Source organism: Labrus mixtus, chromosome 17 (assembly GCF_963584025.1).
Source record: "Labrus mixtus chromosome 17, fLabMix1.1, whole genome shotgun sequence".
Classification (NCBI taxonomy): domain Eukaryota; kingdom Metazoa; phylum Chordata; class Actinopteri; order Labriformes; family Labridae; genus Labrus; species Labrus mixtus.
In genome coordinates this window covers 18176190-18198817 of record NC_083628.1, presented here as the reverse complement: position 1 = coordinate 18198817, position 22628 = coordinate 18176190, and the positions used below count along the sequence as shown (strand labels likewise).

General features: G+C 45.4%; 3 protein-coding genes and 1 long non-coding RNA gene across 6 annotated transcripts in view; 2 read left to right on the top strand and 2 right to left on the bottom strand.

The window, feature by feature from the left end:
• The window catches only part of dennd1a (DENN/MADD domain containing 1A), a 168485-nt gene that overhangs the window by 91049 nt on the left and 54808 nt on the right, over nt 1–22628 (top strand). The gene's annotated exons all lie outside the window — the stretch shown is intronic.
• LOC132992217 (ras-specific guanine nucleotide-releasing factor RalGPS1-like) overlaps nt 1–22628 on the bottom strand; it is a 68590-nt gene that overhangs the window by 26786 nt on the left and 19176 nt on the right. The window contains exons 7-8 of the mRNA XM_061061407.1: nt 22238–22330; nt 20995–21121 (exon numbers count right to left, since the gene is read on the bottom strand). Coding sequence (XP_060917390.1) covers nt 20995–21121; nt 22238–22330 — 220 coding nt within the window. The remainder of the gene's footprint in view (nt 1–20994; nt 21122–22237; nt 22331–22628) is intronic.
• Nucleotides 1–22628, bottom strand: part of LOC132992231 (uncharacterized) — a 154236-nt gene that overhangs the window by 118838 nt on the left and 12770 nt on the right. The gene's annotated exons all lie outside the window — the stretch shown is intronic.
• On the top strand, nt 5367–20077 carry LOC132992010 (angiopoietin-related protein 2-like). Its single transcript, XM_061061079.1, has 5 exons — nt 5367–6085; nt 12678–13635; nt 14244–14437; nt 16638–16908; nt 17753–20077. Exons 2-5 carry the CDS (start codon nt 12711–12713, stop codon nt 17950–17952), a joined length of 1590 nt encoding a protein of 529 aa, XP_060917062.1. The 5' UTR covers nt 5367–6085; nt 12678–12710; the 3' UTR covers nt 17953–20077.

Below are 22628 nucleotides of genomic sequence, written 5' to 3'. Positions count from 1 at the left end.
TCTAACGTTTGCTGAATGTTTTACAGTGCACATGAGGCTGCTATAACCTGGAGGACTTTTACTGAATGTTTAACAGGAGGTTAGAGACGCTGAGCTCTGTGACATCACAGTGTCTCCGCTGAAACGCCATTACATCAGTCCTTCCTTCAAGACGACGGAAATCTGACGGAAATCCTGGTCAGCAATACATGACAGGAACTTGTTTATGCATCTTCGTCTGGATTCCATGTGTCCGTTTTTCAAACACTGATTGTAATTGAGAGTAAAAAAAGACAGAAATCTGCTCCGGTCAGGGAAAAGTTTTGTCCTAAAGCTGCCTGAACATAAACCACTCTGTTCTGAACGTCCACAACTTTCCCCTTTTGATCCACAAACAAGGGTTAGTCTGGACCGAGCCCAGAACAGACCTGAGCTGTCCAGACGTGTGTTAGCGCTGTGTGTTTCTGAGGTTAGGAAGTGGAAAAAGAAAGCAGACGCAGCGTTTTACAGCTCAGTGGAAAAGTCCAGAGGGCACAGGTGGACGTGCTGAAGAATGTGCATTCATAAAACGTACAATAAAACTCCAGTAAAAACACCCACAATGCACCTGTGGACTGGAAATGTTGGCATACCGAGTAAAACAGATGTAATTATTAATGTCATCAGCTGATTTGACTGGAAGAGATTTACTGTCAAATGGAGATCAGAGGAGATCAGAAACCTTTAAATGTGCCGACACAGAGAGCATGAAATAAAGAGTCTCTGCAGAACCTTCAGGAATCAAAACCTGCAGAACCCATCTGTACAAGGCTCCACTTTTGTTGTTAATGACAAATGTGCAAAGTCACATTTTTCACTTCTGGCCCCTTTTTGAACTCAAACTGCCTCCTGAGATCAGCTCGGACCAGTACCAGGTCCCAGTTTAAAAACCTGTTAGCTAGGATCAGTACCAGGTCCCAGTTTAAAAACCTGTTAGCTAGGATCAGTACCAGGTCCCAGTCTGATGACCTGTTAGCTAGGATCAGTACCAGGTCCCAGTCTGATGACCTGTTAGCTAGGACCAGTACCAGGTCCCAGTCTGATGACCTGTTAGCTAGGATCAGTACCAGGGCCCAGTTTGATGACCTGTTAGCTAGGACCAGTACCAGGTCCCAGTTTAAAAACCTGTTAACTAGGATCAGTACCAGGTCCCAGTCTGATGACCTGTTAGCTAGGATCAGTACCAGGTCCCAGTGTGATGAGTTAATTTACACACAACAACAAACACACACTCTAAATTCTCCAGCCGTGCAGTGAGAGACGTCTTTAGTATCAGAGAGGAGGTCAGCCATCACTGAGTTCAGGGGTCATAGAGCAGAGGTCAGAGGTCAGAGAGGCTTGACCTTCTGCAGCTGAGAGGAAGAGACACACACACAAACCCAACCCGGTCTCACAGTTTCTACCCGACTGTTTTTAACATTTCAGCGGTGTGTGTTCAATTTTTTCAGTATTGAGAAGTTGCCAATGTTTTTGTGCAATTAAGACGATGCTCTCTCTCTCTCTCAGTTCAAACATGGCCAAGGATCTGCAGGTTCTTTTTTATAAAGCTTGGGTCTTTTTTTGATTTTATGTAGCATTAAAATATACAAATATATCCTCAACTTCTTCTGAGAGATTCACTTTATAATTCAGAGACCAACAGAAATCACAGTCTTTAGAGATATTTAGATATATTTATCTTTAGAGATATTCAAAGAATCACACCCCTAACTGATGATGTCATAAATCCGTCAGAGCAGAGCACGGGCTCTGTGTCAGTGATATTCCCACAGTTGTGGCCCTGACTGCTACAGAGATAAAGGTCTTCTTTGACCAGGTCCAAAGATGGACTAAAGAACATGACTGAGTCTGAGATGAGACAGAGACCTTCATAAAGCTGACTTCAACACTATGAGGTGATTCCTCCAACATGACGAGAGGTTTGATTTTTGAAACACTTCAAGATCAGGAGCTGAAGCAGAGGGAGGCGGGGCCTTCATCAGGTCTCTTTACACTCCAACACGTGTGCAGTAACATCGATGCCAACGTGCAGAGCTGGAAAAGCTCAACAGAGGAGGCCGAGATGGAAATCAGTACGTGGAAATGTTGAGGAGCACCTCAGACAGAGTCTGGACAGATTTCAAAGCTCAGAGTTTGAGCGGCACAAGTTGGGCCCCGTGTCCACCTGCTGGCTGTGCGCTCGGAAGTGTTTGCATGAAGTGTTTGAGCGCTGAGAAGAAAAGCGCTGTTCGTCCGTCCTGTCTCCATGACAACAGTCTGTTGATAACGACCGCTGTATGAGCGACACTGCTCCATTACTTTTTTACTGCATGTTTTATATTTCAGCTGGTTTATTTCCTGATCAGACACGGAGCGAGAAGTATGAGGGTACAAGACACGATCCGTAGGAGGCTAAAATACGGGGAATATCAAACATTTGGAAAAGACCGCCGATGACGTCAACAGCGCCTTTCTGAAAAGTTGAACGATTTTCAACTTAAGCGCTCGGGGCGAACGCTCTCTACCCTTTGAAAACAACGAAAAAAGACGCTGACGCCGAGAAAATAACTCTAGTTGGACACGGAGCCTAAGGATGGTCAACAGGAGAAAAATAGTGATTATATTGATATCCTTTATCCTCGTATTATAAAATGTAAAATCTAAATGTTCTAGTTTATTTGATTTATTTTTCATACTTTGTTTTTATTTTTATCAAAGAGTTGCTTCATTCATGTGGTTATTTCATTTCAACAAACATGTTTTCAACATAAGATGTTGAATGAATCAAAGTTTAAAGTTTAAAGGTGACTCTGCAGCTCAGACGATGGAGCTCACACACTAGAAGCACTTTCACTAAAGACAGAGCGAGTTCAGGGAAGGACAAACACGACGAGTCCTTGAGATCGAAGGCTGCAGCTGCTGAGAGCTTCAGGAATCAGCCGAGAACATGAGTAAGAAGGCAGGTCATGTAGTTTGGCATTATCAAGAAACATGTACCAACACTCCTTCCTCGGTTGTACGAGACAAACCTGCTCTCTCGTGCAAGACGCAATGATGCAGCATGGGACACTGAGTCCAACATTTGACATCAAAATTGTAAGTAAACTGAGTTTGGACGAGCAGAATGAGACTTCATATTTCTTGAAATCTCTCAAACATCTCCTCTGTGTTGCATTCCTCAACGTGTTCCACCCAAACCCCCCCGAGACCATCAGACCCTCCATGATATCAGCTGTGCTGGCAGCTCCAGACCCATCACCGACATCTGCACAACATGATAACCAGTATTTGCCGATGATGTCATGCCGATGGACAGACAATGTGGCTCAGCTGTGCTTCCTGTCTCCATTAATCACTGACTACAGCAAACAAGTTATTTTTATTACATCACATCAGAAAGTCATCCAGGATCAGCAGTCAGCAGCAGTTCACTGCAGTCACATGTGATTTTCAACTCAGCTAGTGTCTTGTTTTAAAAACAAAATCCAAAAAGTCCTGATGTGCAGAAAAACAAGGCAGAACGAGTCTTTGTGTCTGAATGTAAAAAGAACCACGAGTGACTCGCTTGGACCTGCAGCATCACCCATAGAGGGCGCTGCAACAATCAAGACAAATTATTAGTCCGATATTTACATAATATACTAATCTCCAAAAGGCTCCAACAGCACAAACACAGCCGAGAGGTCAAAGGTCAGGGACTAAGATAGCTGTAATGACACCTAGCAGACAGCTAGCAGCTCCCACCTGTCACTCAAAGAGGCCACGCCCCCTAACTAATTTTTGTACCAGGCTGTGAAGTTGGACATTTTAACATGGGGCTCTATGGGGACTGACTCACTGCAGGAGACAGACTCTAGTGGACACTGGAGGAACTGCAGCTGTAAAGTTGGACACTCTATGAAGCTATGAATAGTTTGTTGTTATTATGCGTTTATTTTCAGACTTTTTTATTTGAGAGAGGAGGATTTGAATCCAAGAGGTTTCTCTGTAGATTTGTTCGTTCATGTTCTGCTCATTCAAACCCTGCAGGAAGTCTACAAACAAAAGTTTTTATATCTATTTATTGAGCCTTTATTCTCGTTAAGATGGAAGTTCAGGATGTTGGTTTAGTGGATGAAGACGTCGGGTCGACATCATTTATCTGCTCCTCTGCTGCTCTGAATAAAGAATGTGTGACCTCTAGTTGTCGCCTCCGTCCTGCAGGTGATTATGGGCTCCATCAGAGTGAACAGAGCGCTCACAGGCTGAGACTCGCCCTCCTTTATAAATCCCAGAGAGGAACAGAGTCAGGATGGCGTGACGCACAGTGAACATTAAAGGTACAGGAAGCAGCTTCAACAAAGAGAAGAAGAAGAAGAGTGCTGGTGTCACGCTCTGCTGCCGCTCTCTAAGCTTCCAGGCCTGCAGAGAGGAGCTTCAATGAGAATCTCGATGTTTCCTTTAAGGAGTTTCAGCTGCTGCTTGTGTTGTTATTGTGCAGCTTCTTTGTTGTGTTTGTGAATTAGGATGTTGACTTTTGATTTAGCTGAAGATTCTCGTGTGTCTCTTTGTGCGCTCCCCTCCTCGACAACATTTCAAACAGACCTGCAGCTTTGACTTCAACCACTTTGAAAATAAACAAGTTTTTCCATCTAACAGGATAAACAAATCTCTGGAGCCATTTAGGAGCCAAAACGTCCACCAGACTCTTCCTAGTTTACTCGTCTTAGAGTTGGGAAGACATTGAGTCGCTCTGATTTACTAGTCACCAACAAGACAGCGCCCTAGTAGACATCGGCATGCTACTAGGTGAAGTGGAATCACTAGATAACATGTATGACCATCACAGCACTTCACCAGTTAGCTAGCTAAACTCAGCTGTCGTGCAAAGACTTTAACTATTGTAACTGCTGGACATTTTGGTTATAACAGTTTACACTTTTTAAGGTCAATATCAGGGTCAAAATATATCTGACTGGTCGACTAGAAGATATTTTACACCTCACTCGTTAGAATAGAATAGATGTTTATTGCCATTTGCACAGGTACAGGACAGTACAGGTACATATTTTTCTGCATTTCCCCTGAGTCAGCTTCTACAAAAAAGTGAATTCCCTGTGATCGCTGCGTCTGTACTTCTACACGAGTACTTTGACCTCCTGTGGAAGTACAAAAATAAAAAATAAAGCAGAGTTTCTCCAAACGTCTGCGAGGAAACGCCGTCCGTGTCTGGCTGACCTCAGACAAATGTTCTCGACTGCGCGGATGACGGCCTATCATACATCAGCAGTTTGTGATTAAAAACAAACAGGATGAGTCACTGAGATGTTATTGCTATGACAACACAACAAACTGTGCTCGTGAATGGACCGTCTCTCTGCCTGAGCTCACAGATTAAAATCTCAGTTTACAGATTGCACGTCAGGCAGGAAGAAACAGGCTGAAATACCCGACCGGGGGACTACAAGATCCTGGAGTCTGAACAGAAACAGGAATATTTCAGGTGCTCTGGGGGTTCAGATCTGTACGATTCTGCAGAAACTGAAGAAAAACAAACATGAACGTCTTCTAGTCTGCTTCTCAGTTTCTGGTGGCTTCCTTCTGAGTGAGTGCGAGTTCAGGACCTCCCTGCAGCACATGCAGCTGCCGCTCAGCCCTCCCAGTCCTCCCAGCCTTCTCCTCAGTGGGAGTGCTGGGCCGGCTGGAGGGTTTGTGTGTGTGTGTGTGTGGGGGGGGGAGTCTCCTTGTTGTGGAGGGGAGGGTAAAGTGGGCGTCTCTGCAGCTCACAGCTCTATTACTTAGAGAACAATCAGAGTCACAGTGATGGCAGCAGACGGAGGAAGAGGAGGAACAGATTGAGAGCTCAGTGAAGGATCGTCAGGTAGAGAATCCTTCAGAATCAGCCGATGAACGAACGACGTCTTCCTGCTGCATGATCGACCTCTGACGGGACCGTTCAAAAGACCTTTGCCTTCATGGTCGTCTTTTTTTTTTGAACAGAGAAGATGAAGATTCAGTGACACACAGAGGACATGAGCACTGACTCTGACTGCTGAAGGCTGGGAGACAGACGAGCCGAGGAGGCACGAGACGGAAACAGAGACCCGAGGTGAGTGAGACGATTATCACACACTGCAGCCTCACACACACACAGACACACACACACACAGCTCTCCTTTAAAGGAGGTGAAACTCCAGCCTTCAGAACACAGGATGATGACACTGTGTTGACTTTCCAATCTCGTCTTTCACCAGTAAATTCATCATGCTTACATCTCATGACTTACATCTAATAAAATCAGCTGTCCTCCTCTTCAGTGAGAGTTTTTTATGATTACATATCACACAATCTCAGAACCCATCTGCAATCCATGTCTGATGCGCTCCACTTCTGCCTCTGGATACAGATGTAATTCCAGGGAAAGCCAGCTCCGGGGTTAGCGTTAAACTGCTTCCAGCTCAGAGATTTCCTTCCTCCTCAAACTTCAGCTTGAATCCCAGAGTGTGTACATCCGTGTTTACTTGTTACAGTTGTCTTCTACTCAGCCCCCGAAGCTGCTTTCCCTCCAGCTGTAGATGAGTGCTGGATTATGAAACTGTTGGCACCGCTGAACGCTGCAGCATGCGTGTGCACGTGCATCCTCATGTGAGTGTGCACGAGACAAAGTTAAAATACTCCTCATTGGGCGCTCCTTAAAAAAAAACAACCTTAATGAATCCTAGATGTGTGTGTGCAGAGCTGCAGGGTAACATCTCTCTGATCCGGCCTCCGCTCCGACACCACCAGGGTCCGAACCTCACTCTGGAGAAATACTTCATCACCACAAGTTGATCTCAGGAGGCGAGACACGATGTAAATGATCAACTGAAGAGTGGAGAAGAGAAAACATAATGCAGCCGTTTGATGATCTGCGCAGTGATCACACCGGTCGGGTGCAGACAGTCTATGGTCGTGCACCCATCACAGAATATAAACACCACCGCTCTCCTGCAAGCTCGTCGTTGTGAATTTTACTTAAACTTTCCGCTGCAATCTCACATCTGCTCACCCCGACTTCACGAGGTAATTTAACGGGGGGGCTGGGTGGAAAAAAAATTCTGGATTAAGTCTGAGTTTGCATTCACACATGAAGCTCACCTCGAGAAGTTTTGTTTATGAATTAAAGAACCTAGAGAGGGAAACGTCCGCTCCAAAATGAGCAGCAGTTGTTTCAGGGTTTGGCGGTCAGAAGACACTCAGACTGAATCTGCTGAATGAGGACAGACGAGCGTCTCCCCCCCCCCTCACTCCACCACGCAGGTTAAAGAGCTCCACAGACCTGTCACGTCTCAGAGACCAGACGCAGACGAGACTGTTGCTGCCGAACGTGTGTGTGCACGTGTGTCTGTGTGGACGTCAGTGTGTGTGTGCACGTGTGTGTGCACGTGTGGACGTCAGTGTGTGTGATGGACTGAGACTGAGCAGGGACAGAAAGAAAGATTGGAGCAGAGACGGGGATAAAGCTGGTTTGTCTCATTCATTTTTGTCCTGTAATTCCCCCGATTGATAAGACTTGTTGTGTTGGGTCATAAACGTGTGTGTGTTTGTGTGTGTGTGTGTGTGTGTGTGTGTGTGTGTTTATGTGAGCAGAGACGAGGAGGAAAAGTTTCTAACTCAATTCTCTGTGAATGATCAGACTTCTCCACATGGAGCAGGGCAAGCGTTCTGTGAGGTCGTAAACGTGTGTGTGTGTGTCTGACAGATGGTGATCTGAGCCTGAGCTGATTTTAAGAGCTGAGTTTTACAGAGAGCTCAGGTCTGACAGGTGACACTTGACAGGTGACACACAGACCTTCAACCACTGTGTGTGTGTGTGTGTGTGTGTGTCTCTGATCCTGTAATGGCTGCTCATTATCACACATGTGCACTCAGCTCATTAACAGACTATTCAGTACGACAGCACAGCGTGTGTTCGACAGAGAAATATGTTCTAGGAGTGAAGTGTGTGTGTGTTTGTTGTGATGACGTCATCGTTCAGGTGTTTGGGGGCGGGGCTTACTTTATGCCATGATCAGGAGAGAAATGAACTCTTAAACAGAGCTCAAAAAAATGCTGCAGAGAGCTTCAAAACCACATCTATTAGAAATCTTTCCTCCACTGATTTTCTGGTTTCAGGACAAAAATTTTAATAAAATAGAAAACAGTGGAATCGCTGCACTTTTCTGAAGGACTTTAATAAAAGCACGCCAAGAGTTTCATTTGTGCAAAATGAGCTCTAAGGAAGCTGCATCACATTTCAGCACACAGAGAAGTTAAATGGACGAGCTTCAGACTCCTCTCCATCAGGTCTCCGATATAAAAACCACCTCATGTATGAACAGCGCCGCTCTACAGAGACCCCATTAAGAAATATAGACTCAGTCTTTGACAGTAAAAAATGAATCAGAACACAGAGGCTCGTTTTAACTTCAGTGTGGTTAACCTCTCATTCAATCATCTCATTCAGCAGACAGAGCTCCCTCTCATGTTCATCCACGCTCTGTTTCCACCACTCTACACCATGAAAGTCACAACGTCTACTTTGTCCAACAGCCGAGAGGAAAACCTGAGACTGGTCCAGACTCCAACAGGCTGCGAGTGTATAAAGATCTCTAAAGGGTGACGAACAGGAGGAGGCAGCGTTCAGCGAATACGGGATGAAAACGACGAGTCATCTTAAAGCTCCCGTCTCCTCCTCGTGTTCCCCCATCATGTCGTCAGTCTGTGAAACCAACAGAGTAGCTTTACATGATCTTATTTGTCTGATCCCGGTGTCAGTAAAAGCCCTTATTTCAGCTGCTGTCTCTTTAAGGCCCCGCCTCCCCACATACCCACTTTCTTCTGATTGGCCAGCTCTCTGGGGGCATAACACTGCAGGGCTGCCAGGGCTGCCAGGGGAGGGCTGTACTTCAGTGCTGGGAGAAGAGAGTCTATGTAAGAGGTTTCAGACGCTATCGTAGAGGACTGAAGCCGTCTTGTGAAATTCTTCGTTTCATATCGGGGGACTGTGGCGTGATTTGCAGAACAAGCCGTTTAGCGCCCTCTGCAGACTCCTCCTGGGATTACTCCAACATACGTTTACCTCATGATCTGAAACTTTACCCAAGTTTAGTTTGAACGTCCAGCATGGTAACACTTTATGAAGATGGAGATCAGCTGAATGGGTCGACTTTAAAAGATTAACCCCGTCATCCTAACTTTTCTTGAATGTAGGCCATCGTTGACAGTTAAATGTTGTGTCTAAGCTGTAATGCAGCCATGGCCACTAGGCGGCGCATCTCAGCTGTAGAAATAGAGATAACCTGGTCGGCAGGTTTCCTCTAAAGTAGACTAAAGTAGACTCACCCACTATTCTCTGTCAACAGTCCAACCCATGAACCGATTACTCTACTAACAGTTTGAGCCTCAGTCCGTGTCGGCGCCAAACGTCTAATGAACAAGTGTGAACATGTCAGATACATGGAAGTCGCATAATCTAAAACACGTGTCTGCTGTCTGGGCCCGTTTAAAAGTGTGTCCAATTAAATTAGTGCTGCAGAGAGATTCAGGCCAGGCAGTAGAAACACGAGTAACTGATTAATGAGTCCAACTCACTTTAAAGCCAAAGAAAAACACACACCCCCGGAGGAGATCATGGAATACAAGCTGGATTAAACACATTTCACAGCTAACGTGCTCAGATCATTCTGTGTGAAACATTGTGATGTTATAATCTGAAATAAAACCAAAGAGGATGTTTGACTTTAAATAGAAGTGAGCGTAGCTGCAATGACATCACCCCATTAGTCGGAGGACGGCTGTTTTTTTTTTAAGATTTATTTTTTAGCTTTTTGTGCCTTTAATGGAGAGATAGGACAGTCGGAAATCAGGGAGAGAGAGGAGGGAATGATATGTGGGAAAGGAGCCACAGGTGGGATTCGAACCCGGGCCACAGCCTCCATACATGGGGCGCGCGCACATTAACCACTGCACCACCAGCGCACCACAACTAGAATTTAAAACTTGGATATGATACTCGTAAATACCAAAAGATATCGAGACACTGTTTCAGTACCATGGCAACAAAAATGAGCAACAAATTGAATCATTTCATGGGTTCAACTACTGGAAGCTAGCTGAATAGATGGTTAAGTACAAATAGAGAGGGGGTGAGATTTGAAGGTCACATATCCTCCTCCTTTTTGAACCAGTGTAAATAAGTTTCAGAGCTCCTCAAAACATGTGTGTGAAGTTTCTTGTTCTAAATCCACTCTGATCCTGTATTTGATCATGTCTATAAACCCCTCTATTTCAGCCCTGCTCAGAACAGGCTGTTTCTGTGTCTGTACCTTTAAATATGTAAATGAGCTGTGTCTGACCACGCCCCCTCTCCGGAAGGGCTTGGGTGTACTCAGTCTTTCTCGCTCCATGTCCTATTGTTTACGGTGACGAGGCAGACTCAGAGGGCAGAACAAACACCTAGCTGTGGGAGTGTCACCCACCTGGGGGAGGGGCTACTGCCCTTTGTGATGTCATGAAGGGAAAATCTCCAAATGGCCTGTTTGAACACACATTTTCTGAAAAGTGGAGCATCATTGGGGGGTTTGTAGACGGACTAGAGACACATATTAGGGGTGAAGGGTATTAACAGAAAATGTGACCTTTAATACGTTTTTAATCAAAATTGCAGCCTTCTTAACCATTGACAAAGACGTTAAAATTAATTTTAAAAGTCCGGTTTAAGTCTGACTACCACGATAAATTAACATATTTTAACTGCTTGTAAACATACTGAGTGAAAAGACGGTGAAGGGAATTTCAAAATATTGTGCAGTTGTGATTTAAGTCCTTCTGACCGCCGCATGCCGGACCAGGAGACGTGTTTCCTTGGCTCTACAAACCCGTCTACAAATCTTCATCCACCTTCCAACAGTTGAGCACTTCTCCTTAAAACAGATTGCCTCATAAGCGTTTGTTGGACGTGCTGCGGGGACTCCACGAGTTTCTTTTGCCTGCCTACAGCAGGAATATGAAAACACTAAATAACTTTTCTCTGCCCACATGCTGAGCTCACCGATGTGGACCATAAATTTGATTTACAGTCTTTGATCCAAAACCACAGAGCCTGTTGCATGATGGGGAAACAATGATGTCCACCAACAGTGACAGAATCGGCTGATCTGAGGCAACCGCTGGCAGAAGGTGTGATGATGTAGTAACATGTGATAACAGAGACTGTGCGAGGGGAGGATCCTCTCTTTCTGCTGGAGAACATTCCCGAGCAGTGAAACATTTCAGCCCCGAAACCAGAAGAGAAGAGAAGCAGCATCGAAAACACAGAGACAAGTGTTGTTACACAACGTCTGAGACAACAGAGCGTGAGCAGGACATCTTAGTCATAGTTTAATAAAGAGGACATGTTTTCACTGGAATGATCCAAGTCAGGGTCAGTGCGTGGGTCTCTCTGTTCATTAAAGATCTTTGATAAGTTAGGAACTATTAAAAGAATGAAACAAGCATTTTTAGAGAAAATGTCAAAAAGAGCTGTTCTCCCGTTTTCACACATGAACGCCCTCACTGTACCTGGACTTCTATATGAGAATATAGAGCTGTCATTATTTAAAATGAGAGCTTCATCCTTGGTTATGATTAAGAAAACTACTCTGTATGACCCCGTGAAGAGGCCAAGGCGTTTACAGTTGCTCAGAGCGGCCCGGGCCAGGGGGGACTGGGCTCGATAATCTTTTAAATATGTGGATAAAAAGGGACACGTTGAGACTCCTGGAAGACGTTAGCGGTGATGAAAGCTTGAGAAACAATCTGCTACCACGGCTCCCCTTTTGTACTTCTGCACAGCTTCCCATCACAGCATCAAGTGTGTGAGAACGTGAGATCCTCAGAAACAGTCACACACAGAGCCAAAGTGTCAGATCCTGCAGCTATTCTAGATTCAGTCTTTAGTCCTTAGAGGGAAGTGTGAAGTAGTTTTAGTCTTTTTGACCCTTTTAGTATGAGAAGTTGGTGTCAAGACGACAAAGTGTCATAAATGTTTGCACATTAGATTTATCCTATAAACGGTTTAAAGGGACGCCTTAGCATTTTACAGACCTGAGTCACTCACAGCTTGGGCAGGCCATCGTTAGCTCGTGAACGCTCGTTGACACGTCAGCTGTGCTCTCTCTGTTGCTCTGTTTCACACACACACACCTCCTCCTGCTTCCTGCCTGGCAGCTCACACGGACAGCTTCGATCAACAGTGGATTGTAAATGTCCAACAGACCACCACAAACATTTTAGCCTCGTCTCTTCTCGTCAGTGAAAACAAAACCAAATGTGTCTTCAGAGTTGTCAAAGATCTATTTTTAGCTTTTCACTAACTCGTCTCAACATTTTTCACATTCAAAATGAATACAGACGAAAACTAAGCCGACATTCAAAGTGTGCAAGCAACAAGAATATTCTCCAAGTGAATGATCTTTTTGCTCTGTGACTTCAGGATGTATTTGACAAGTCAACTTTTCCATCAAGGTACAAACAGAAACAGAAAAACTAAACCGAAGCAGATTTGTGCTCCTGCAGACACAAGAGAAATGTAATGTGCAAAATGATTTATTTGGAAGACAAGCAAAAACTGCAAAAACATAGACTGTGTGCCTTTGAAACTTCAACTGATTGTGCCCCCCCACCCTCCTCTCTGTTGCAGAGATTCTTATTAGTGGTGCAGCCGGACTGTGCCATGATCCTCCCTGTGGTGGTTTTGCTGCTGGTCCTGGTTCTCTCTGGACCTGAGTTGTCTCGCCAGGACGAGGCTCAGGAAATCGGGACCAGCGGTGACATCCTGGAGAGAGACTTTTTGTACACAACAAACAGACAGAAACGCGCCGTGGTCGACCACAGCGCGACCCAAACAGACAAATGTTCCTACACCTTCATCGTCCCTCAGCAGAAAAATACAGGGGCCATCTGTGTGAACTCAAAGGAGCCCGATGCCCTGCTGGAGAACCGGGTCAACAAGCAGGAGCTGGAGCTTCTGAACAGCGAGCTGAAGAAGCAGCGGCTGCAGATCGAGGTGCTGCAGCGGCTGGTGGAGGTGGACGGGGGTCTGGTGAACGAGGTGAAGCTGCTCCGGAAAGAGAGCCGCAACATGAACTCCAGAGTGACGCAGCTCTACATGCAGCTGCTGCACGAGATCATCCGCAAACGGGACAACGCCCTCGAGGCGTCGCAACTCGAGACGCGGGTCCTCAACCAGACCAACTCGATGGGCCAACTCGCCTCGCGATACCAAGATCTGGAGCTGAAGTACCAGCACCTGTCGGCGCTCGCCAGCAACCAGAGCGCCCTGCTGCAGCAGCTGGAGGAGACCTGCAGGAGGGGGGGAGGACACTCCTACGGGGGAGGACACCAAACATACGGAGGGGTGCAGGAGAGGAGTCGTCCAGTCCAGCCTCAGCCTCAGGCTCCTGTCCTCCCTCCTCCCCCCCCTCAGAGACCCGTTCTCTCTCCCGGAGGGTACAGGCCCTTCCACCCCCCCACATACCCCCGACACACCAACAACCCCATGACCAACGAGATCCAGAACGACCAGAACGCCAAAGCCTTACCGCCTCCACTACCCACAATGCCCAGCACCGTCTACAGCTTCACTAACGAGCCCTCAGGTGAGAGCACTGACAAAGGTCATGATTTCTTTGTTTTGTTTAGGATTCATATTTGAGTCTCAGAAGAATCATGCAGACTATGATTTGATCAGACTTGTTCAGATCCAGATGCTGATTGTCAGTAACAGAGAAGTGACCCCATGCTGCTTGGTGTCTCAACATGCAGACTCTCTGACCCCCTCTAGTGTTCATCCTCCATACACACAGTAGCATCACTATTGTGTATCCACAATGCTGCAAAGCTTTCTGGGACTTAAAGGTGGACAAGCTAAGCCACCGACACCTTTAAGTAACGGTTTGATGAAGTCTGAGTGACTCATTTTAATGTGCTCTCTCTCTCTCTGTGTTTCCATGTGCAGTAAAATGTTAGCAGCACAGTTTATATAACGTTTTGGTTGAATGAATGTTTGCCAGCGTCACGGAATGGAAAGCTTTACTTAATTCTCAAACCACATGGTCAGCTGTCACTTCTCTCCGTCTCTGTGTTTAGTATTCTGTTTGATGTTGTCGGCGTCTTGCAGAGGCTGGCAGGCCGCAGCACGGTGCAGGAAGTGAACGCCAGCCACACGCAGCTCCCACACTGAGCATGATGTGTCTTTTCCCTGCAGGTCCGTTCAGAGACTGTCTGGAGGCTCTGGAGAGCAGATACTCCACCAGCGGCATGTTCCTCCTCAAACCAGACAACAGCAACAAACTCATGCAGGTGTGGTGCGACCAGAGGCACGACCCGGGAGGCTGGACCGTCATCCAGAGACGCCAGGACGGAGCCGTCAACTTCTTCAGGAACTGGGAGACGTACAAGGTAACGATGACGAGGCTCTACACAACCATCTACAGTACTGTACCGTAAACTGATTACAAGATGGTTGAGAGATGAGACATTCAGCTGCAAATACACAGAGATGATCTGAACGCAGGAATAGTCAGAAGCATGATTTAAAGACTGCAGCCATGCTAGCTGCTAGCTGTGAGGCGGCACATTGGGAATATGGAGATTAGCTACATGTGCCTTTTTACCCAAGTCGACGGGCAAACTTAGACTTTGTTCCAACATCCAAACTTCTATTATCTTTAGTACTGGAAAAAGCCAAAGTTTGTCCCAATACATATTCATGAAATGCAGCATTCTGATGCAGCATTTGCTTCAGCACATTTTGCTGCACAGAGAAACAATCCTCACATGGACTGAGTGAGCTGTGTGTCTCAAACAAGCTTGACAACTTGACATGCTGAAAGAGAAGAGGTTCATCCTCTGAGCATCTTCACTGAATTCAATCCACCGTCGTTAAGACGTCTCAGTGCGTCTTGGTGGAGCAACAGGAAACATCAGGGGATGAATAATGTCAGTGCGATTTTTCCTCTGGGATCCATCAGTGTAGATAATTTAATGCAGAAACATCTGATAGTCATTAAGATGTCTCAGTGTCGACTGAAGTCGTGGTTGACCGAACAAAAACTGTTTTCCACTGAGATGCAAGAAGATCTGAAACCACTTTTAATATCAACAACATGTGAAGAAGCAGAGAGACGGAAAGAGGAGAGAGAGTAAGAAACAGGAAGTCCCAAATCTGCATCATCGTCATGAAGACGAGCTGGAGACTAATCTGATTATCTCCAGTAATTCAGCTCTTAACTTCAATAAACTGAATAAAGAATGAAAGACAGATTTAAAAAATAATCTTCAGATTGATCCAGAGGTGTCCTGACCTCCATGTCTGACCTGAAGCGTTACATTATCACACATTTCATGGATCATCATGGATGCACGATGCACACGTTTTTTACACTTTGGCGGTTAACTCCACTCACTTCCTCCAGGTCTTAAACAGGTCGTTTTATTTCATTGCACCATCCCGATCGTTTTCCATCACTCATTATCTGCTATCAGGTTCATGTTTCATGTGACAACAACACTGAGGTTCTAGCAGAGAGCAACATTAGCCCGAGCTCACAAAATGTGAAAGCAATTCATCTAAATCAGTCTGAGGTACTCTGTCATATTTGTATTCCAGTGAAGTGGAACAAGAAACAGCATGAGATGATTTCTTTTTAAAAAGTGCAATTCTTTCCCCAACATGTTGAAATAGAAGTTATTATAGTTAACATTTAGGTTGGCGTTCCCATCATACAACAATTACATCCAATAAATCCTAATTGAGAAGGAAAATCCGACGCTTTTGGGGAGGTGAATAAAGGTCTCAGTGATGAAATGATTAAAGGACATTAAGCTCTCACAGCTGAAGTCTGTCTTCTGACAAACAGAGCGTGTTGGGCCGCTCCACCTCGTTGTGTAACATGTGAGTAATCTTAAGAAAAACTCAACAAAGAATAATCCATGAGATCACATCACGAGAGCTGAGATCCAATCACAGAAAACAAACATGTTCTCAGAGCTGCACACGTCCAAGAAGGCAACGAGCCGTTGGTGGAACACACGGCGAGCGCACGTTTTCTCTGAAGACGTTTTATTCAGTCTTTGGATTCCGTCGGCTTCTGTAAAGCGTTGGCCAGGCTGATGCTAAAGATGAACATCCTGTGGTCTGAGGTGAGGACAGCTCAACGTGCATGAAACTCTCAGAACTTTAAACAAAACCAAAACCAACAAAGTTCTTCCACAGTCGTCTTCCAACCCGCCCCCCCTCCCCCCCCTCAGTGACTCAATACATCACTTAGAGCCAATTACACGCTCTCATCTGGCAGAGAAAAAATCCCTCCTGATTGAATCCATGTGTGATGTAAGTGAAGCTGGATTCAGACACACAGGGAACTCTGCCGCTTTGACCGCGACTCTCAGCCTCTCGCTCTGACATCAGCCTCGCCACATGCTGGAAACACGGTTGGTTTGTTTCTGGAAGTCCTCAACGGCGGGGGGGGGGGGGGGGGGGGGGGGACTGCTTCTCTCTTGTAACGTTTAAAAACAAGAGCACCACTTTGGCACGTCCAGGTGAATCATGTGGTAGGAAAGAGTTGTCCCTGACTGGTTTCATGTCTCTCTTTCACAGCAAGGCTTTGGAAACATCGACGGGGAGTACTGGTTGGGACTGGAGAACATCCACTGGCTGACCAATCAGGGAACCTACAAGCTGCTGGTGACCCTGGAGGACTGGACGGGACGGAGGACCTTCGCAGAGTACGCCAGCTTCAGACTGGAGCCGGAGTCCGACTTCTACAAGCTGCGAGTGGGCCGGTACCATGGCAACGCCGGAGACTCTCTGACATGGCACAACGGCAAGCAGTTCACCACACTGGACCGAGACCACGACGTCTACACAGGTGAGGGAAGGCAACCGCCATCCTGAATGTTGGTGCGCTTTTCAGTTGCAAAAAACAGCGACTGCGTTGGCAACTGGTTTACCTGAAGAAAAACACCAATAGTAGGGACGCCTTGTACGGGGTTATTGGGAGAAGTTAAAAGCTTTATATGTGATTTTTTGATCTAGTAGATGTCGCCCGGGTGTCGGGTGTTACACTCATTGTAGACAGTCATGACTCACAGAGTAATTTTCAGAGGATATACTTGATTTCTATTATATTTAAGTGTGAAAAATCGCATATAAAGCCTTTAAGGGTTGAGCGCCTGATGACGCTTCAAAATAAGGACGAGAAGAGGGTGGGTATCAAAGCACTAACTCTGCCTCCCAGGTCACAGCAGCCTCATAGATTTGTTTCGACTTACAAATATTTGAAAGTCACTTTTAGCCTCTTAATGGCGAGAATGTTGCTCCTTTATTCTGCCTCACTGCTCTGTTGAAAAAGGTAGTACCAAGATGGAAATCATAGCTTTCAGTCATGTGACCATCGAGAGGCCTGGAGGGCAAAAAGGGCTTAGGAGAGTAACGTCCAGCATTGAACACTCGTGGAGCTGCAGCACAGGTTTTTAATTTAGCATCTCAAATGTAGTCAGAGCAGTAGTGCGTCCTGATGATCAGATAATGAAAACCTGATATTTAAAGACAAGCAGAACAAGAACGACAGCAGGGCAACAACAAACGCCATTCTGTCATGTTGATATGATTTTATCTTCTTCTTTGGAACTCTTCTGTCTTTGTGTGATTGGAGATACGTCTACAGCGCCCCCCCCCCCCTCGTTCTGACTGGTTTTGTCTCGTGTTTGCAGGTAACTGTGCTCACTACCAGAAGGGCGGTTGGTGGTACAACGCCTGCGCTCACTCCAACCTGAACGGCGTGTGGTACCGCGGCGGACATTATAAGAGCCGGTACCAGGATGGGGTCTACTGGGCCGAGTTCAGAGGAGGCTCGTACTCTCTGAAGAGAGTGACCATGATGATCCGACCTAACGGGAACACCTTCCAGTGACACTAAGGACTGGTTTGAATGGACAAACAAAAAAGGGACGGACCAAAGGGATCCATCAGGCGGCATTCATTTCATCTTCAGCCTCGGCGTTTTCTTCTGTTGGACATTTAACCGTTGAGTCATAACGAGGCTGGAACCACGCCTGATGATCCCCGCACAGTATCTGTATTTTATTCTCCTTACAGGTCAAAGTTCAACTTTTCATCACACACCTCGATCAAGTCAACTGTTGTTACTGGTGTTACTGTGCACATCAGGGACTTCAATAAATACTAAAAGATTTCTTTGAGTTTACATTCAGGGATTATTATTGACTGATGGGGATGAACTGGTATAATAAACCGGTACTGAGATCACACTGGTGTTTGTATAGCATAATGGTGCGTTCCATTTACCTCGGATCTCTGAACTGGGAATGATGTCACTCTTGAGTTAACTGCATTCCAGTTGCGAGTTAGCAACAAATTGGACAAGCAACATGGACGCCTCCAGGAGCACCTTTGTCTTGTTAGCTAATACCAGACGATAACAACACACAAAGTGATAGTTTACATGCGATAATAACAGGACAACATGTCCGCAGATAGAACTTACACGATCCTGGAATATCGGTAGGGGTGGACAAAAAAAATCGATTTGTGTAAAAATGGAGATTCTTATCTTCTGAGATTTGAAATAGATTCATAAATTCCAAAAATCTGTTTTTTTTGGCTGATCAGTCACTCCCTGCTGAGTGCTAAGGCTGGCTCTTTAACTCAGTAGAATGTCAAATGGAGCAACAAGAAATTCAGCCAGTCTCACAGATGACTGGAATAGATCCATGAATCCAGAATCGTTTGGAATCGAAAAATAGATTCTCAATTGAATCTTGAGACAGCCAAAGACTCCCAATCCCTAACTATCTGTGTGATTGATTTAACTACACAAAACGAGGACAACGCTGCTAATAAAGACAACAGTTACAGCTTAACAGTTCTGTTGATGCACGAAGCGGCCATGTTGGATTTTAACACAGGCTACTAAAGGTTCTCTGAGTCTAAATCCTGACTTCAGGGGGCGACTTCCTGAAGACATATCAGACCTGCAACTCTGGATTTCCGACTTTCCGAGATCCAATGGAACGCACCATAAACACAACAACACAGACCGAGATGAAATCCATGGAGGAGGAATCGAGCTATTTATTTCAGTAAACTATTAAAGGAGATGTCAGTTAGCGATTTGTTTGCTTCTTAACTAACTTAGCAGACAAACATTCATACGTTTATTTAACTCAATCATCCTCGGATAACAAGAACATTTCACTTGCTTTGCTCGAGATCTCGACTTATTCACATCGTTATCTCGGGCTAACAACGCCATGTCTTGGATCTCCCTGTGCTTACATGGTTAGCCTAAGTCAGGGAGAGGAGCAGCGAAAACCCCAAACTGGGAACATCAATGACAACATCATGACCTTAAGTCAGACACAATAAAGGAGGATCCGGGTGGAGGAGGGGAGCATATGAAGCCTGCAGAGGGAGCTGCAAAGAGTAGGCAGCTAGAGCAGCTTAAATAAGGCGGCATGAGTGTGATCATCAGCCAAGAGGCTTTGAAGCTTATCAGCTGATGAGGGCTTGCATGAAATCAGCTGTTATGAAAACACCGGCATGACAGCAGAGCGGGACCCCTTGGCCTGTGTGAACATTTATTAAAATGTATGGTTGTATGTACGGCTTCAGTTTAACTATGTGAAAGAACGAGTTCAACATGTCAACTCATTTTTGCTCCCACTGATGGTGCAAGAACATCCTCTGTCAGAAGACCTCCATCTTTACATCCTGATTAGCCAATACGTGGTCACCTTTAAGAAAAAACGACATCAATGTTTTGATGCTGATTTCAGTAATTTAACTTTTGCACCAGCCTCACCCACTCTCGTACAGGACAGCTATCCCTAAACGATTACAGAAAATAATAAATGTACCATTATGAAGGTTTTATTTGTAACCGACCAGCTCAGCTGAGTTTATCCGTCCGCTCTCCAAAGGTTTCAGTCAGTGTGTTAACGAGCAGACACAGAATGAACGGCGCTCTGTGTTATTTTTATGGTTTCAAATATTGCAATAAACGATGTACAGCCATGCTTGTGTTTCTGCTCGTCATTCTTGTGTCATTCAGATCCAACATTCATGATTCATTTCACTTCCTGACCCGAAGAAACGTCCTTGAAATCGCTCTTTATTCTCATGTCAGTCACTTCCATCTTTGATTAACGCCAACCAACACGATCACATCGTATCGATCATATCATATCGTGTCAGTCTATCCATCATCTTTACCACTTTTCCCGTTCAGGATCGCTGGAGTAGATCCCAGCTGTCATTGGGCAAGAGGTTACACCCTGGACTGTTCACCAGCCAATCACAGGGCTGACATGTAGTGTTGAACCCAACTGTACCATGTCCTGTTGTATCTTAGATTATTGCTTTGTGTGGTATTGAATCGTACCCTATGACGGTCGACCCTAAACCTCAACCATTTGTTCCCCCATCGACTGCCGATCTCAGAGTCGCACACCGGCCAATAAGAAGAGGATCGTTCCATTCCAGCTACGTGGGGGTGCTCAATGTCTACTTTTAGAAAAAATTCATACGCATATCCCTGTTTTCAGAATTTCATTGGCTTCAATTGGTCGGGTACAGATTCATCAAAACAGGGGCAGGCGCCTCCTTTCAACTCAGGCTCTCATTGGCTCTTACAGGCTGGGAACAGCGAATGGAAGATCCTAATTGGCCAAATGAGGCATCAATTTAAAAGGTAAGAGTTTAGAGATCAGAGTCTGTGGTGAGATTCTGAGGTTTGAGATGATGAATACAGAAGTATTCAGAGCCTAAGGAGGAGGGACACATGGCGGGAAAAGTCCCAGTGATGCCTCCTGTCCAATCAGATTGTTTGGTCTGAACTAACTGTTGTAGTTGTTGTTTCATGTTGTATTGCGTCACAGCGAGGTATTTTCTTATATGGTTTGGTATCGTCACAGCGGACCGATGGAGGACTCACCGAGGTAGGGGATGCAGGGCACCATCTTCAGGGAGCGGATGTACTCTCTCATGCGGGTGTAGTTTTCTTCTTTGGACGTCAGATAGTTTAACTTCTCAAACGTGGCTTTATCTTTGCGGCTGATCAGCTGCAGAAAACAGAGAAGAAGAAGAAAGTCAGGGGTTTAGTTTCTCCTGGATGGAAACACTCAGATAATTACATTACAATGTCACCGGACTGTAATCAGAGTGTGATCACGGTCCAGACGTCGTTACTACAGCTGGAGGATCGTTTACCATGGAACAGATTCAACAATGATCCATCAGTAAACTTGTGTCCGAGGTATTTTTCCCTCTCTGCAGTGTCCAGCTCATCAGGCTCTGCTGACGCTCTGCGAGGGACGAAGGTTTGCACTTCATCACTCTGAGCGATTTTGACACATTTGGAAAACTTTGGTTTAAGTTATCGCCAACATGGACGCCATTGCCTCGGATCTCTGTCGTCTTAAGTAAAATGAATTCTGGTGTGTTTAAAGTGTTCCAAAGACAAAATAAGCAGCATGGAGAAGTCTTCTTAGCTACAACAAAACTCTGATGAGTATTCTTTAATGACAAAAATGTAATCTGGCAAAATAAACTAAGAGGAAAATAAATCCTAGTTTCAGCCTTCCCTGGAGTCAGATGCATAAACACAGCTGATAATTTTTATGGTTGTGGATCAGGAGCTTTTAGAAATGAGGTGTTTAAAATCCCCAGGGTCCTTTGAGATGATTTCATTTGGAAACTCTGCAAATAAAACATCCTCGTCTTCATGCAGGATGAGTGGTTTAGTTTATAAACGTCCCTCCTCTTCACAGTCAGCTTCCTTCTGTGCTGCTTCATCAATCACAATCAACAGACGTCCTGCTGATGAACACACCGAGTGTTTCTCCATGTGTCCCGGCCTCGCTGGATCCACGCACATCCAGAACGGCGAAAACAGGATTCATCATGTTGAGATAGAAAAACCAGAACCGCACAGATTGTACTTTAAGGTTCTGGAGGAGAAACCGTCCCTGAAGATCTCACCAACAAACTGTTTGAGAGGAGGAAACGACCGTCCTCTCTTCTTCTCTGAGTGATGGTCACAAAGAAGAGTCCACTAAGATCTGGATCCCTTTCTTCATGATCATTCCAACATTATATAATATTAGAGAAGAGATGTGTTTCTCTCTGGAAACCCTGATCTAAAGAGTGAGTCCAGGATTAGAGGTGTGAAGACTTACCGCCCAGGTTTTGCTGAGTCTGAAGATGGGAGCGCTCTGCAGAGCGGACACCACCGACACCAGAGAGTGGAGGTTGTTCAGCTCCAACAGTTTCTGAGAAGAAACACACAAAGTAAAAAAAAACACCAAACAGGAAGCAGCAAACATGAAACCCAGCTTTGTCACGATAATTAAAGGGGACATATTATGAAAAATCCACTTGTACAGTGTTTTTGAACATATATTTGGGTAACCCGAGAGTCTACTGACCCACAAAATGTGAAATAAACCCATCCAGTCCTTTGTTTGTGGTCTGCATAAGTCTTACAACACAGAGGAAAATGCTCCGTTTCAAATGTGCTCTCCTTGTGATGTCACAGTGAGATTCTGGTAAAAAAAAAAATCCCCTCCC